General features: G+C 47.5%; 1 protein-coding gene across 5 annotated transcripts in view; it reads left to right on the top strand.

Annotated features, from left to right (window-relative positions):
* Kiaa2012 (KIAA2012 ortholog) overlaps positions 1 to 17,338 on the top strand; it is a 115,434-nt gene that overhangs the window by 36,745 nt on the left and 61,351 nt on the right. For 2 of the 5 annotated variants that reach the window (XM_059278448.1, XM_059278447.1), the window contains 3 exons: positions 488 to 634; positions 4,702 to 4,869; positions 8,434 to 8,544. In XM_059278448.1, coding sequence (XP_059134431.1) covers positions 488 to 634; positions 4,702 to 4,869; positions 8,434 to 8,544 — 426 coding nt within the window. Of the gene's footprint in view, positions 1 to 487; positions 635 to 3,354; positions 3,791 to 4,701; positions 4,870 to 5,747; positions 6,011 to 8,433; positions 8,545 to 17,338 lie in introns of those variants that run through there. The other 3 variants (XR_009382607.1, XR_009382606.1, XR_009382605.1) reach the window with 3 other exon arrangements.

The raw sequence follows: 17,338 nt of genomic DNA, 5'->3' as shown, positions 1-17,338 counted from the left end.
GGAGAAATTCCCTAAGTTGTTTTGCTGTGCCCTTGCTTAACAGGGATTCTCTCTCCTGGGACTTCACTGGCCAGTCTAGGAGAAAAGATGACCCCCATTTTTAAGGGAGTCAGAGCTTTCTAGAAACTTTAACTGCCTCTGATTTCTTATAGCTTTGACTTCTGGGAATTTTACAGGAGGTTGTTTTGTTCCAAAGCTGTTCGGAATTCGGCCAAGGATGAATGCTTCCCTCCCCAACTTCCTTGGAACCTCCTTGGGAGGGAGGGAGGGACAGTCTGGCTTGGGTCATGTCCCTACCCTGGAACCAATCACTGTGGCTAAGATAATGAGGTGCTCTTATAATCCGAGCTCAGTCACATGGCCAACCCCGGAGTCACAGAATGGACAGAGATTTACCCAAACCCCATTGTGCAAGCGAGGAAGAGATGGGACTCCACAAAGACGTGACACATGGCAAAAACAACTTAGCTTTCTCTTTGTCTTCTAGCTGCTCAGCACCCTGAATCAGATCCAGAACCAGAAGAGGCCACGCCTCTATGGCGGCCTCCCCTGAAGCGGCTGTACTTAGAAAGGCCAAGGGGCATCACGGTGCATCTCCCGGTGGCCAGTGGCCAGGACACACCCTCACCTCAAGGTAGTTCCTTTCTCCCTCCGGCAGCCCAAGGGAACCTCACTCTAAACCGAAACAGGGTAAGACCCAGGAGGGTCCTCCGTGGAGAGAAAGGCTTCCAGGGAGGTTAGTCCATCCTCGGCCTCTTGAAGATGGCTGTAGTTCAGACAGCAACTGGTTAACCCATGTGCCTCAATACAACTAACCGTGTCTGGCTTACACGTGACTTACTCACTGAATCAGCCCTCCATAATACTTTCTGGTTACAGATGCAAAATGGCACTAACATGACTGAAAATTTGCTGCATGCCCTGTTACTAATCCTGTTTTTAAGCAATGAAATTTCATTCCTAATCTTTTATAAATACGTGCTTATTCATTTAAAAGTTTGTTATATTGATAAAAAAAAAAGCCTTCACATTTTTTCAAAATATATGGTCATTAGAAGTTATACACATGGGGCCAGGTGTTGTGGGGCACACCTTTATTCCCAGCACTTGGGAGGCAGAGGCAGTGGATCTCTGTGAGTTTGAGACCAGACCACTCACTACAGAGTTAGTTCCAAAACAGCTAGGGCTACACAGAGAGACCCTGTCTGAAAAAAAAAAACACTAAAAAATGTTAAAAATAATAATAAATAAAGAAGTTATGGGTATGTTAAAGTGTATATTTTAATGTAGTAAATAGGTTGGAAGTGGTCAGCCATATGTGAAAAGTTCTCCGTCTTCGGAATCCTGAGCCTTCCTCACATGCAAGATGACAGGTTCACGAGTGGCAGGTGACCACAAGTGGCAGGTGACCACGAGTGGCAGGTGACCACGAGTGGCAGGTGACCACGAGTGGCAGGTGACCACGAGTGGCAGGTGACCACAAGTGGCAGGTGACCACAAGTGGCACCGCAGCTGGAAGCAGGCGGGGAGCGCATCGATCTGTGTTGAGTTCCCCTCTGTGCCAGGCTCTGCTCTGGGTCTTTAACAGGCACTCTCTCAGGTGCCCGTCAAGACCAACGCTGCCTTCATTTTACAGACCAGAAAACAGACATGCCAAGAACTCAGTGACTTATCTGAGGCCACACAACTCCAAGTGGCCTTGCTGGGACTGGAGGTCAGGACCTTCCCGTGCTCAACTCCATTCTTGCCCATTACCTTACGTTGCCCTTGAGAATAGACACAACGAGGAACTAGGGTAGGGTCTTCTTAAAAGGTATTGTCAGAGTGGGGCCTTATTTAACCGCCTTCTAGCCATCGGCTTTGCAGCTTCCTTAGAGCTAGTACCGGCAAGGACTGCCTTCTGCCGCTCTCCAGAGCCACAGAGATCAAGACGGCATGCTGGATTTCACCCTTACCATTGCTCAGCCTGTACTGCCCCGCACTCCTTCTCACCTACTGAATTAATTCACCCACCAGGGGCTGAGAGTCAAGAGCCAGCCCAGCTTTGGCTGCAATACCAGCTAGAAGCTGGCCTAAGAAGTCTCTGATAAGTCAGAATGACTTAGTTCAGTATATGACCCAAAGGAGGGTCCTAAATTCAAGGTCAGACCCCCAAACAGTAACACCCCAACTCAGAAAAAAAGGAGGTGCCAAAGAGGAAAGCTTTTTCACATACTCTGTCCCCCACAGACCTGGCGCAGGGTATTGGCAGCTGGTAAGTGGGATTGTCCCATGCCCACAAAGGCTGCACATTCCCGTTCTCTTGCTCAGCCCTAGGATATCTCCCCTCTAATACTACAAAAGTGAAGCCAACTTTGATGTTTTCACACATCTACATACACACATATTTTATTTTACTGTAGCACTATGTGGGTGTAAGTTGCAGACATTATACAGTCTATCAGCAAACTATCCTGTCAGCCACAATACTGTTATCACGTTAAAAAAAAGTTAGCATTGATGCAGAAATGGTTTCCAATATAAAATATATATTCAAAATTTTCTAGTTATACCACCGATGTTCTCTATGGGTTTTTATTTGTTTGTTTCCCCAAATCAAAATTCAGTTCAGGACCATGCAGAGTATTTAGTTCTCATCTCTCTTCACAGACTTTTAACCTGCAAGAATTCTCTAGGCATGGTTTTGTTCTGTGGGTTGTTGTTGCTGCTGTAGTTTAGGTTTGGTTTGGGTTTGTTGTTGTTGTTGTTTGGTTGGTTGGTTGATTTGGCTTGAAATGTTCTGTTTGTTTGATTGGTTTGGTTTTGGTTTGGTTTAGTTTGGTTTTTTGAGACAGGGTTTCTCTGTGTAGCCCTGCCTGTCTTGGACAGCCCTTGCCTGTCTCTATAGACTAGGATGTCCTCGAACTCAGATATCTGCCTGCCTCTGCCTCTCAAGTGCTGGGATTATAGATGTGCACCACCATCTCCCAGCTTGGTTTGGTTTTTTGAAATGAAATCTCACATAAAAATATAGCCCAAGCCGACTCCGAACTCACTGTGTATCTGAGGATGCCTTGAACTCCTGATCCTTCTGTTTCTGTCTCTGGGGTGCTAGAATAACAGTTGCTCATGGATACATCAGGTTTCCAAGTTAGTTTCTTTTTTTTTTTTTTTTTTTGAGACAGGGTTTCTCTGTGTAGCTTTGCGCCTTTTCCTGGGACTCACTTGGTAGCCCAGGCTGGCCTCGAACTCACAGAGATCCGCCTGGCTCTGCCTCCCGAGTGCTGGGATTAAAGGCGTGCGCCACCACCGCCCGGCCCAAGTTAGTTTCTTATGACATCAGTGACGGTGTGTTCTGTAGGAAGTGATGCTAACCTGTATTGGGTCAAAGGTGGTGTAGATTTGTCCACTGTAAAAATACTTCTTCAGTCAGGCGTGGTAGCTCACACCTTTAAACCCAGCACTTGGGTGGCAGAGGCAGGAAGGTGGATCTCTGTGAGTTCAAGGCCAGCCTGGTCTACAGAGTGAACTCCAGGACAACCAGGACTATGTAGAGAGACCCTGACTAGGGGGGGGGGGAGGGGGCAGGAAGTACTTCTTTTTTTTGTAATAAATACACACCCTGTGAAATTTTGAGATTCCACATGAAGCAGCTTTTACACCTAAAAGCAACAGTTGTGTCAAGTGTGAAATAAAAACCATTATCTCTAAAAGACAAGCCAGGCTTTTGTAGGTGAGGTCCCAGATTCTGTCTTCCTAGAACAGTCCCTGCTGCTTTTGAGAAGAGAGAATGGAGATGAAGGGTTAAGAGGTGCTTTCTGGAGTCTTTTTTAATCAGTCCTGTGGCCCTCTGTTTACCACGTGGAGGGTGGTATAGTGGGTCCTCCAATCAATGCGCTCACATCCACATCCACAAGTTCAACCACCCACAAATCAAAAGTGTTTGGGGGGAAAAAATCAACTGTACTAAACACTCCCTCTTTTTTGTATTTTTGCTCTTCTCCCCTAAACAGTACAATGTAACTATTTGCACAGCATTTACATTGTATCAGCTGTTATAAGGAACCTAGAGACAAGTATACAGGGATGCATGTAGGAAGTAAATGCTACGCCATTTTACATAAGGAACTTTAGCATCTGAGAGTGTGGGCATCCAGTCTACCCTGAACCAATAGGAAGCTGTGCTTTGTACCCTACATACCTTGAGAAGGGAATGTGATCATTGGCTTTGTCATCAGAAATCTGTAGCCAGCTGGGTATGGTAGCATAGGCCTGTGATCCTAGCATTTGGGAACCTGAGGCAGAGACAGCACACTTTAAGGCCAGACTGGGCTACACAATGAGATCTTATTGTCTCAATAGGAAAGACAATGGTACGTTATAATCAAAATCTCCTGAGTCCTCATACTCAGGGCCTTCAGACTGGGGAGCCTGCAACTTCTCAGGCTTGTCCCCATCTCTGGATCCCTTCTATGAGATGGCAGTCACAGCTACCACTTCTCCATGCCTCCCCACTCTGGGCAGTTCCTCAAAGGAAGGGCTCCTATTCTAGTCAAGAGCAATTTCGCTGTTCGGCTCCCTACCCCTTAGCAGGTCTGGAAAGGAGGAACAAAGCCAAAAACAAATAGAGCCATTTACCCCGAACACCAGCAGCTTGTCAACCAAGCCAGAAAAGACACAACTGACCTTCCTGATCCCAGAGTTCTTCCCATTTTGCTTTAGGAGATGGTGATAGCCTGGCCAAGAGCGAGGACCAACCCCTGCACCTCCCGCCCCCGAATAAAGGGGAAAAAAGTCCAGAGATCCGGAAGGACATGGACAGCTGCAGGACATCAGCCTGCAACAGTCCCACAGGTCGCTCAAATGAGGGGGCGCTGCCAGCAAGACCAGGTAATCATTCTGGGGGGCATGCAAACCCTACCCCATTGTCTTTCCTTGGCTCCTGTCCAGGTTCCCCACCAAAAAGGGGGACATGGTGGTATTCCCAACTGTATCAGTGAAATTAATGTTCGGCCATCCCCCTAAAGAGTCTGACTTATTTAGAGAGTTTACTGCACCCATACACACCAAGCTGTTTCCTCCTTCCAGCAGCCACACATGATGACGTGGCTCCCTGAACTCCTGGCTTGCACACCACTGAGTTCAGTAGACCATACTTAACACTACTCCAAGACAGAAACCTCCCTGGGCACAGGAACCTGCGGAGCTTGCGGTAGATAAAAACTTCCAGAGGGAAATCATCCTCCAGCCCAGGGCAGACCTGAGGCCTGTTCACAGGAGGAAAAAGATGCTGCATTCCTAGCCTAGGATGAGACAGGGCAAGCCACGCCCTGTGCGGCTGAGCCCCACGTAGACGCTGGCAGTCAAGGAGTGACCGAGATCAAAAGCAACACCGTAAGACAGCGCGGTAGCGGCTGACACGGGACTTTGAACCGTAGGCAGTTCAGAAAGCCACAGTTGCTGAACTACCCCTAAAAATCTCAAGAGAGGTGCCATGCTGGAAACTGACAGGCACCTGTCAAAGCAACGCAGGGGAGGGACTGAAGAGCCTGCTCTGCAGTTAAGAGCATTTGCTCTTTCAGAGGGCTCCTGGCCTGTTCCCAGCACCCAAATATCGTAACTGCAGTTCCAGGGGATCTGAAGCCCTCTCCTGGCCTCCTCAGGGACCAGGCATGCACATAGCATATATGCATACACGTAGGCAAAACACTCACACACATAAAATAAAACCAATAAATAATAAATCTTAATATATTTTTTAAATGCAGTCCGTGCACTGTTCCTCCTCCCTCAGAGCTTTGGGCCACGTCCTCCTCTGGGGAGCACCAGATGAAGGGGCTGGCAAGTGTAGAAGAGGCTCCTCTGTTCACAGCACAGCTCCCGCTGAGAGAACAGGGGAGCTGAGAGCCGCAGGGAGACAACAGACTCCTACCCTTTCATGCTGCTCTGAAACAGGGGGGCTCTATTTAAATCAACCACTCTCTCCCTGCCCCGTCTGTCTCCCCTTCCATCTCTCCTTCTGTCCCCGAAGCGTGTGGGGTTGAATTCTTGTAAGCATAAATTAAATATGTAAGTCAATAACTCCATTCTGTGTTTGCAGTTTCTCTGTTTAGGGCTGAGGGAGTCACAATCAAACCCCTTCCTTCCCCTCTTTCTACACAAATGCCTTAAAGACTTTTTTCTCAGCTTCGTCCCCTTATCCATGGTACAAACGGCCCAAGCTTGATGAGGGGCCCTTCTTCACCAGGGGCCATCCTAGAGGTCAATAACCCTAGATAAATCACAGCATGTGCGCACACATGCATGCATGCGCGCCGCGCGCGCACACACACACACACACACACACACACACACACACACACACACACACGGGAAAATACGATTATACTAGAATGGTACAGTCATGACTAAGACAAGAAATCCCAAGTGTGAATGCTGGATGTGTGTGCATGTGTGAGTGTGTGTGAGTGTGTGTATACTCATGGATCTCAGTGTGTTTGGTAGTATATGTATGCTTATCTGCCCATGTGAGTACATGTGTGTGCTGTGTGCCTGATGCATACCTCCATGTGTCTGAGCATGTGATAGCACATATCTAAGGTGCATTCAAGCCTGTGACAGAGTGCATGTTTCAGTGCATTGTGCCACTTTTGTTTGTGGCATGTGTATAAGCTTGCACGCCTGCATGCATGTGGCTGTGCATTATGTACGTTTGTCTTTTGAGAGTATGCACATGTATGCACATGCGTTTGTATCTTTATGCACATTTATATGTTTGTAAGTGAATTATGTACATGCCCCTCAGCATCCACTCCAGCTAGAGGCCTGACTTTCTACTGCCCCTTTTTGGAAACAGGAAAAGGAAGATTAATATAATATGAACTATATTTAGCTTTTGCCCCTGGTTTCTGTCACAGACCTAAAAACCCGTGGAATTTCCAGAAGTGTCTCTTCTTGCTCATGGGGAGCCTCTTGGATAATGATGGAGATTATGCTAATGGGGTCACGTATGCTCAGAGAGGGTGCGGAAGCTCCATTCCTACCCTGTGCATCTCACTGGCTGTGGGCTAATTCCTGAGGACACATTAGTAGCCCTGAGTGTCTTCTGTGAGTGTCCTAAGAAAGTATCAGCCTCAAGGAGGGAGTCATGGAAGCCTGGTTTATAGCTGGTGGGTTAGAAGCACAGGCCACAAAAGGGGGTAGAGTTGTTTGTTTTTGCTCTTTTGGGGGCCACGACCCAGCTTCCAAATAAATCATATGTGGAGTCTTATTCTTAATTATAAATGCCCAGCCTTAGCTTGGCTTGTTGCTAGCCAGCTTTTCTTAACTAATTATCTCATCTACCTTTTGCCTCTGGACTTTTTCCTTTTCTACTTCTGTATATCTTACTTTCACTCTTACTTCATGTCTGGCTGTGTCGCTGGGTGGTTGGCCCCTGGAGTCCTCCTCCTTCTCTGGCTTCTAGGTCTCTTCGCTCTTTTTCTCTTTCTGTTTATTTTCTCTGCCCACCAGCCTGGCCTATCCTTTCTCCTGCCTCGCTATTGGCCATTCAGCTCTTTTTTAGACCATCAGATGTTTTAGACAGGCACAGAAACACAGCTTCACAGAGTTAAACAAATGCAACATAAAAGAATGCAGCACATCTTTGCAGCATAAAACAAATGTTCCACAGCACAAACAAATGTAACACATCTTAAAATAATATTCTACAACATGGGGGCTTGCAGTCAACAGTTAAAATGGGGACAGCCTTGTAGATCTGAGCCTTTAACCTGAGGAATCTGACGTTACTCCAGGTAGAGGTGCCAGCATTGAGCATAAGTATAGGAGGCCCCCGCTGTTGTCCCTAGAGAATGGTTTGGTGAGGGAAACCTCCACACACCTGTCACAGGTGTTTTCTGTGTCAGGACTGGGAGCAGGGGAAGAACATACGTTTTTTCTTTCATAGTCAGTTTACAAACACACCTTGAGTCTTTGCAAGTAACCAAGAGACAGACAACTTCTACGTGCAGCCTGGGCTGGACTTCCTGTATAGTCCCAGCACTTGGTCCCAGTCTGTGATCACACACGTGGAATACCACACAAAGACACCAACTGGGAGGAAAAGCAAAAGCAGGAATCTCCAAATTGTGGACCCAGGGACTAGGCCACACTCAACTGGAGGAGGCCACACTGGCCTAGAAATGCCCTCAAAATGCCCAGAGCTGCTACCTTCTCCAGACTCTGCATGGGTGTGGTGTGGCTCGTGGAAGCCCCTCTATCTCATCCTGACCCCCAGAAGATAGGGCCTGGGCAATAAGCCTACTCTGCCAAGTGCCTCAGTGAACGCTGGCGAGCAGAGGACACACCAACATCTCCATTCACACCCCACCTGGGCTTAGGGAACACAGCCAGGCTCGGCCTCCCTCACCTGCACTGAGGCTAATGCTGCCCATGCATATTCTTACTTTCAAGAAAATTCCAGAGACCCCACACTGGGACACTTCGTGCGGAGTCCAGATGGTGAAAAGGTCTGCCTGTCGCTCGGGGGGCTCTCGGGAACAGAGGCGCTTCCACCGGGACAAGGTAAGAAAGCACACTCCAGGGCAGGCTTGTTTTCCGTTTCCAAAGGTTCCCAGCGGCAGCAGAGACATCGTTAAAAGCAGCCGATGCGAAGCAGCCAGCTTCTCCCACTCCCTGACACAGAGGTTCCTCTGTGGTCCAGACACAATAACCCTATGTTCGAGGAACAAGTTCCCTCTTGCCGGAACATCTGGAGACAGGAGTTGCAGGGGAATGGCTTGGAAGAGCTCTAGTGTGCCATGCTGATGCCTTGATCGGGATGATAAAGCCCTTTTGGTATTTGCCCAAACTAAACAGGGCCTTCTTCTCTTCTTTCCAACCACGCTCCTGAGGTGGAGGTGGCTAATTGGTAATCCAATCAGGCATCCTTGTTATGTGCGTTGGTTCACTGCTGTGAGTCACCTGGCTCCTGACAGACAGCGAGGCAGTTTCCAAAACCCCTTTTGGCACGGAAGCTTTCTGGAAGAGAGACGCTGGCTCTGGGCAATAGCCATTTTGCAAAGGAAAAAAAGAAATGAAATCAGTGGGTGATGAGTGTCAACCACCCAGAAACCATCGGGCTGGGCCTGCATGAGCTGTGCAGCCAGCAGGCCCCTTGATGAGGAAGATTAAAAGCTGCACGCATTTGGTGGGTTATGTCACAACTGGCTTAATGAGAAGCACCTGGATTCGGGGCCAGATTTCCATAGCCCTGGCTTGTCCTCTACGTAGCCTGATGATGTTTTCTGTGTCCATGGTTGCTTACCCACAATGACAAGACACACACACACACACACACACACACACACACACACACAGAGAGAGAGAGAGAGAGAGAGAGAGAGAGAGAGAGAGACAGACAGACAGACAGACAAACAGACAGAGACAGAGAGACAGAGAGACACAGAGAGAGAGCTATCTATCCCTTGACTGCATTTTATAGTCTATGACTATTGCTGTAAGTTCCACCCATTATAGGGATTTCTGGGAAGTACGATGCATTTGCTTCTGAATTTGGCATCCAAGAACTCCCATCCCCATTTGGTTATACCAGAAGATGACTTTTTAAATATCTTGGGTCTGAATCTGCTGGAGCAGGAGCGAGACAGTTGGAAGGACTCTCCATGGTACAGCTGGTGGGACAGCCGGGGAAACAAATGGGCCAGTCACCTGCCGCACACTTGTCCACGCTGTTCCAGGGGAAACAGCTTCTCCTTGGACAATGCAAAGGTGACTGGCAGGAACAGAAACGTTGAAGTGTTGTGTTTGCTGCTGCCCTGTAGAGAGGATGCTTTAGACATGTCAGTACCTCCAGCTCCCGTCCCAGTTCCTAACGCATGGAGCAGGATCGTAGCCAGTGTTCACTGAAAAGGAGTTCAAGGACTGGAATGGACTTGGGGGAGAGCGCTTCCTGGCATGCACAGGGTCCTGAGTTGGAGTCCCAGCAAACACCCCCACACACACAATTTCAGAGAGAGAAAGAGAAATACAACTTAGGCTAAATAAATGGAGACTTGTCTGCCTCTTCTCCCCATCCAAAGGACGACACACTCAGTCCCACTTGCTTCTGAAATTCAGAAGCATCCATTGTGCTCTTGCCGAATGAATCAGCTAGGCAGTCTCCCTCCCTCCAGCCTTTCCTCAGTGTGGTCAGCCGTCTTGATGGTGATTGGATGGGGCTTCAAGAGGTGAGGAAATATCTTAAACTCACATCTTCCTACAATGATCCAAAGGACAGGTCAACCTTTCTTTTTGGTTTGTTTGTTTTGTTTTGTTTTAGTTTTAGTTTTTAGTTTTTCGAGACAAGGTTTCTCTGTGTAGTTTTGGTGCCTGCCTCTGCCTCCTGAGTGCTGGGATTAAAGGCGTACGCCACCACTGCCCGGCCAGGTCAACCTTTCTAAGAGACTCCGTTCATTGAAGCACACTTTTGGAGACTGTGCTTATGTGTATCAGTGTTTTGCCTGCACACATGTCTGTGCACCATGTGCGTGCAGTGCCCTCAGAGGCCAAAAGAGGGCATCCTATCCTCTGGAACTGGAGTTTCAGATGGTTGTGAGCAACCTGTGTGTGCTGAGAGTTGAACCCTGGTCCTCTGGAAGAGCAGCCAGTGCTCTTAGCTGCTGAGCCGTCTCTCCATCCCCTGAAGAAGTATTTCTGTTGTTCTGTCTTGAATTGTTTGTGGATTTGGGGGTTCTGATCGTTTGATCTTTGGTTTGATCCAACAGAGAGTATATTGAAAGTTCTTTCCCCTTTGCAGAAGACTTTCTCTACCACCAGAGACTCTGAAAGTTCAATTTTACTCAGATCCATCTTTTACATTTTATTTTACTTACTCATACTAATTTTGGTGCTAAGAGCAGAACCCAGTGCCTCCCACATACCAGGCAGGAGGTCCGACGCTGAGCTACACCCCAGTCTCATTGTTCCTCGGCCACCATTCCCACACCCCTCCCAGCATCATCTCCCACACATTCCAGCCTGCCCTCCAGTGATCCCTCCATCATCCCTTGATGGCCCAAATGTTCAGTTTCCAGTCTTTTCTCTCCAGGCCTATTCCTGAGTCGTCCCCCCAAGTATTTAGACAAGCTCTAAGTTCATCTTTTCCAGGACATTTTCCTGAATAATTTTACCTCCCTCCATACAATTACCTAGATGTAATCTCACCCCTTTCCTCTCTCTCAGTCCCACCTTTGTGATTTTGGATTTATCTGCATCTGTTTTCAGTTTGGCTCTCTAATATATGAGTCCTAGGGAACCTCCTCTCTTTATCCTATGTCCAAGAAATGCGTGTTGACTGACTGAATACCCCAGGTGCCACACAGAAAAGTTCTTGGGAGAGCATAGTTAGGTTTTTTTTAATACTGAAAAAAATTCTTAAGTCAAAGAGGGAATATGATCTGTCTGATCCTCCTGAAACTGTAAGGCTCTGTCAACAACTATTTGGGGATAAATTCTTAGGCAATTAGATCATGATAGTTCGCTTTCAAACAGCAGAGAGAGATGAATATAACCTTTAGAAGAAGGAGAGGGGAGAAAAGATGTGAAGCACTGGAATTTGGCTCTCCCGCTCATGTTGGGCTATTGCAACACTCCCAGAATTCAGAGGCTTACAAAAGGAAAAGTTGGCTTGGAAGGGTCTAAGTCAAGCATTGGACACGCTCTCTGAATTGCTTATCCCTGATACAAATCCTCAAATATTCTTCTCATCACAGTGCCAGCCGCACACATTTCCTCTCAAGAGTTCTTCTATTCACCAGTTTCATACTGAGAGATAGTCAAAGATGTTGGAGCCAAGAATTCAAGTTGGGACCTCAGGTCCCATGTAGACTTCAATTCCCAGCCTCTTTCAGAGTTCTTAATCAGCCTTCAGCCTTGTCCTAACGGGATGTTTAACCCAAAGTGTGTTTCCCATTTGCTTCTTTGTTTGTTTTGCCCCTGCTGCTCTGTTTTGTCGTATAATCAGCATCCTGACCCATGCAGCTTTTCCTGGTCTGGTGGTTTAACACGTGTCCACTTGACATATCTCCCTTCAAAAGGTTACAGTGGCTGGCTCATGTCTAATACTGATGTGGACAGAAGCGAGGTATATAACTTTGGAAAAGAGTCTGTCTTAGCCCACTGTCTGTTGCTGTCCTTTTTTGTTTGTTTTGTTTTGTTTTTCGAGACAGGGTTTCTCTGTGTAACAACCCTGGCTGTCCTGGAACTCTCTGTAGACCAGGCTGGCCTCGAACTCACAGAAATCCGCCTGCCTCTGCCTCTGGAGTGCTAGGATTAAAGGTATGTGCCACCACCACCTGACTCTGTTGCTGTCTCAGGGCTTGTTTGTTTTTTGTTTGTTTGTTTGTTGCTGTGAAGAGACACCATGACTACAGCAACTCTTACCAAGAAAATATTTAATTAAGGTGGCTCGCTTACAGTTTTAAAGGATCAGTCCATTATCATCATGACCGGAAGTATGGTGGTGTGCAGGCAGACATGGTGCTGAAGTAGTAGCTGAGAGTCCTACATCTTGCAGGCAACAGGAAATCAACTGAGACACTGGGCAGTATCCTGAGCATAGGAAACCTCAAAGCCTGCCCCCACAGTTGCACACTCCTCCAACAAGGCCAAACCCATTCCAACAAAGCCACACCTCCTAATTGCACCATGCCCTGTGAGATTATATGGGTCAGTTTTTTTTTTGTTTTTGTTTTTTGTTTTTTTGTTTTTTTTTTTTTTGCTTTTTGTGTTTTTTTTCTGGGGGGGGGGGGTTCAAGACAGGGTTTTTCTGTGTAGTTTTGGTGCCAGTCCTGGATTTTGCTCTGTAGACTAGGCTGGCCTCGAACTCACAGAGATCCTCCTAGCTCTGCCTCCCGAGTACTGGGACTAAAGGCGTGCGCCACCGCCGCCCGGCTTATGTGGGTCCATTATATTCAAACTACCACATTCTACTCCTTGGCCCCATAAGCTTGTAATAATATCAAAATGCAAAATGCATACTTCCAACATATAATGCCACAGGATATACATTACCATTCCAAAACACAGGGGAGGAAGAATAGCGAGGAAATGCTGGACCAAAGCAACACAGAAAACCAGGCCAATTACATTGAAACCGCCACAGCTGCCATAACAGAATGCGTGAGCCTGGGTGATCTGTGAAGAACAGAGACTTCTTCTGGCTCAGGTTCTGGAGACTGAGGAATCCCAGAGTGCAGCGTTACATCAGCACCTGCTTGGGGGGTGCTGATAAAATAAAAGTACAAAGGTTTGCAAGCTAGTTCACTCGAGCTCTAAGAACTCACTCCTACAATAACTGATGTAGGCTCAGGAGCATGGCAACACCCTCATTGCCTCAAAAATTAGCCCACCCCGCGGGGAGGAGCATCACACCCTGTCACTCGTGAAGGCAAAGCCCAAACACCTACTGAAGGTCTCACCACCTCTCAGCTCTCTGGCACAGGGCGGGGATCAACATGAGCAGGAGGAGTTTTTTGTGGTTATTTTGGTTTGGTCTCGTTGTCACCCTGGCTGGTCTGGAACGCAGAGGTCTTTCTGCCTCAGCCTCCCAGAGGCTAGCTCCCGGCTAGGCCTTTAGATTACCAAACTCCTCTCTGACGTTGTGGCTGTGACCTTATGATGACCGTACCAGAATCCCACATTTATGTCACTCCCAGACTCCCACCCCAAATTTGTGAGAGATGAGTAAATCTCATTGCTTCAGTTCACTAGGTTGAGGATAATTCATGTTGCAATAACGAATAACCCATTTTCTCTGTTGAGCCCTGGGTCAGGGAGAGTCTCCATGTTGGGGGGTATGGGACCGTGTGGTTTCCCTTCAGGAGTTTATCTCTTCCCACCTGTTGTCGTAAAGATGATGCCTAGAAATTTAAGGAATGCCTTCCAGTGAGTCTGTGTGAGGAAAATGAAGGGGCCCTGAACTAAATGCCCACAGTCTTGGGTCCCATGACCCAATCTACCGCCTGGGGCTTTGGTGATCATGGATAAACAACTTCACTCCTTTGGACCTCAGCCTCTTCATATGGAAAAAAGAAAGTTGGTTTGACATCCAGTCCTCCTAGCACAAATCACATGGTCCTGGAGGAGTTATGAACAGTATGCAAAAAGGCAAGGGCTTTGAGGTCGAATGCATTTGCTAGCCTTAAGCAGATTCCTGATGTAGAAGCATGCCTCCGAGGGATTCAGAGCCACACTGCTTCTCAAACTTGCTTGATCACTGAATGCTTTTTGTTTTTCAGCAAAGTGTCACATGGCTCTAAATCTTTTTGGGGAGCATACTTTGGAAAAGCGCTAAACTGGTGGTTTCTAGGGTACCTCTCAGCTCTAACAGCGTATGTTTCTACATAAGCCCCTCACTCAGGAGGCTCCCTCAGTGGGGGCAATTCTGTTCTCTCAGCTTGAAACAGGATCTGAGCATTCACTAGGTTCTGACTGCTGTTCCTGCTTTCCTTCCCCAAACCTCAGTTCTGAATCATACAGTCCGCAATACATCCACCTCTGGGTGGGAAGAAGGAGAGGAAGGCAAAAAGAAAGAGACCCATGTGGTAACAATTCACAGTGTTCCTCCTGCCCCATCAGTGTTGGCTAACAACCCACAAGAAATAATGTTGTCAGATGTTATCAGTTCTATTGATCTCAGATCAAAAGTCTGAGCAAAGGAAAACATGGCTGGATAGAGTGGTTGGGCATCCCACCTTCCTGTACTATAGACGCTGGAAAGCTAAAAACTACATTTCCCACACACATTTGCAGCTAGGGGACGGAGTGAAAATTGTGCTCTGCCAATCCTGCCTTGCTTACATGAGAGTTGGAAGGGGGAAGTGAGGCAGAGACATATAAGTTCGGGGCTACTTATGTTGGCACCAAGCTCATGAAGACAACATGCTAAAAGGTCATGTCTTAGTTAGGGTCTTACTGCTGTCAAGAGACATCATGACCATGGCAACTCTTATAAAGGAAAATGTTTAATTGGGGACTGGCTTACACTTCAGAGGTTTAGTCCATTATCATCATGGTGGGAAGCATGGCAGTGTGCAGGCAGACATGGTGCTGGAGAGTAGCTGAGAGTTCTATATCTGGATCTGTAGGCAACAGGAAGAGAGACAGCCACTGGGCCTGGCTGGAGCTTCTGAAACCTCAAAGCCCACTACTACAGTGACACGCTTCCTCCAACAAGACCACACCTACTCCAGCAAGACCACACTTCCAATAATGTCACTCCCTCTGAGACTATGGGGGGCCGTTTTCATTCAAACCACCACAGGCAGTTTCAACCCGTTTACAACCCTGTTCCTTCCCTGACTACCTGAGTGGTTACTGCCCTACACTTAACCCTAGTTGATAAGCAAACCTTCTAGCGACTGCAGGAAATTCCCTAAGTCAGGTCTGTCTCGGGCTTCAGGAGGGACAGTTTGACAAGAGTCTGTCCCAGTCTTCAGAAGGAAGCCAGGCTCTTTTCTGTCACCATCAAGAAACCAGTAAGGCCTCCACAACCGGCACTGACCACGCCTTGATGGCCAGCATCAAAAGTCCCTCCCGATGCTAAGGACTTTCTTGCCTTTTTTCTTTCTTTCTTTCTCCTGTTTTTGTTTGTTTGTTTGTCTGTTTGTTTTATTTTTTGAGACAGGGTTTCTCTGTGTAACTGTCTTGGCTGTCCTGGAACTCTCTTTATAGACCAGGCTGGCCTTGAACTCACTGAGATCCACCTGCCTCTGCCTCCCATCTGTTCTCTTTTGACCGGATCTCCCTACAAAGCAGGCCCTGAACGTTCGATCCTTCTACCTCAACTTCCCGAGTGCTGGGGTCATAGGCCTGAGCCACCACCCCTGGCTCTTTCCTTTCCTTTGGCAAAGACCTCTTTTTTTTTTTTTTTTTTTTAATCTTTCTTTATGTATGCAGCGTTCTGCCTGCATGCATGCTTGGACTCCAGAAGAGGGGACCAGATCTCATTACAGATGGTTGTGAGCCACCATGTGGTTGCTGGGAATTGAACTCAGGACCACTGGAAGAGCAATCAGTGCTCTTGACCTCTGAGCCATCTCTCCAGCCCTGGCAAAGACCTCTTGAGGTTCCCATCATCACCTCTATGACCACGCCCCAAAGCCAAAGAGAAATTTTTTTAAAAATCTTTTCTCCTCTGAACCTGCTAGAAATTTTATTACTGTTGTTTTAGAGGCTCGGTGTGTAGCCCAAACCGGCCTCAAACTCGAAGCCATCCTCCCATGGTCTCGGATTACCCGTGTGCGTCACCAGACTCGGCTCAGAAAATCCTTCTTGGAAGAAAAGAGCACACTAAGAGCTAGAGCATACTAAATTTCCTGGTGTTGTTGTTGTTGTTGTTGTTGTTGCAGATGACGGTACTTGCGTCATTTTTACGGAGCCTATGAAGGCACAAACTCTGTCTCCCCTGCTTCCCTTCCGTTTTAGGAGTCCCTAAAATCAAGAGGAAATCTGTAGATTACTATCACCAATGTTTATGCAAAGGAAGCACTTAATGAGACTTGCTGAGGGCACCGACAGATAAAACAGATACGGGCCGAGTTGCCGGAGTGAAGGAGAGTTAGTCTGTGCCCCTCCCAAAGCATCTACAGTCCAGCTAACTCCTCCCTTCCTAAGATGTTGTCTGGATTACAGAGTGGCCAGACTCAGCTGCCTGAGCCCAGAAAACCACAGTTTGGAAGTCCTCTTATTTTATACATTAAGAGAACTGGGGGGGCAACAAATGTGTGTTTTTTTTTTCTCCTAGTCATACAACTTCTGTGTGGTAAATCCACAAGCTCCTATACCCTGTTAGGTCAAAGTTCTTCTCACTCTTGTTGTCTTTCCTCTTTTGGATTTAAAATTCCTGTCCGTAAATTCCTCTAATCTACTTCTGAACGTCTTGGAAAACAGGTGACTCTTTGTGGGAGCCCATTTTCAGGTTTCCTGGTGGCTTTACCCAGCAGGTCTGCATAGAGGATGATTAGGACCACGGGCCTGAGTGCAGGGGTCTGAGATGGTCTGCACTTGGCTGTGCTCGGGGAGGAGGTCTTTTGCTCCACCCCTTGGCGTCTCTATAAAAACCCTGGGGCAGAGACAGTCGGGGCGGTGGATAAGGATCCAGGTCCGCTGGAGTCTATCCTGTGATCTTTCTGTTTCTAACTAAGTCTCTTATCCCTCATTCCTCAAGAGTCCCTGGGGTAAATAAATGTGGGGGCTGGTCCTCCACAGCCCTTACAGGAAACACTCAGAAACATTGGTTGAAACGGTAATAGCAGAGCCTTCAATGGGTCCCCAACGTCCGTTCCTCCATTATCAATTAGGATCCGCATCCTTGAAC

Source organism: Peromyscus eremicus, chromosome 13, assembly GCF_949786415.1.
Source record: "Peromyscus eremicus chromosome 13, PerEre_H2_v1, whole genome shotgun sequence".
Classification (NCBI taxonomy): domain Eukaryota; kingdom Metazoa; phylum Chordata; class Mammalia; order Rodentia; family Cricetidae; genus Peromyscus; species Peromyscus eremicus.
The sequence above is the reverse complement of the archived record's forward strand: the minus strand, read 5'-3'. Positions and strand labels throughout refer to the sequence as shown.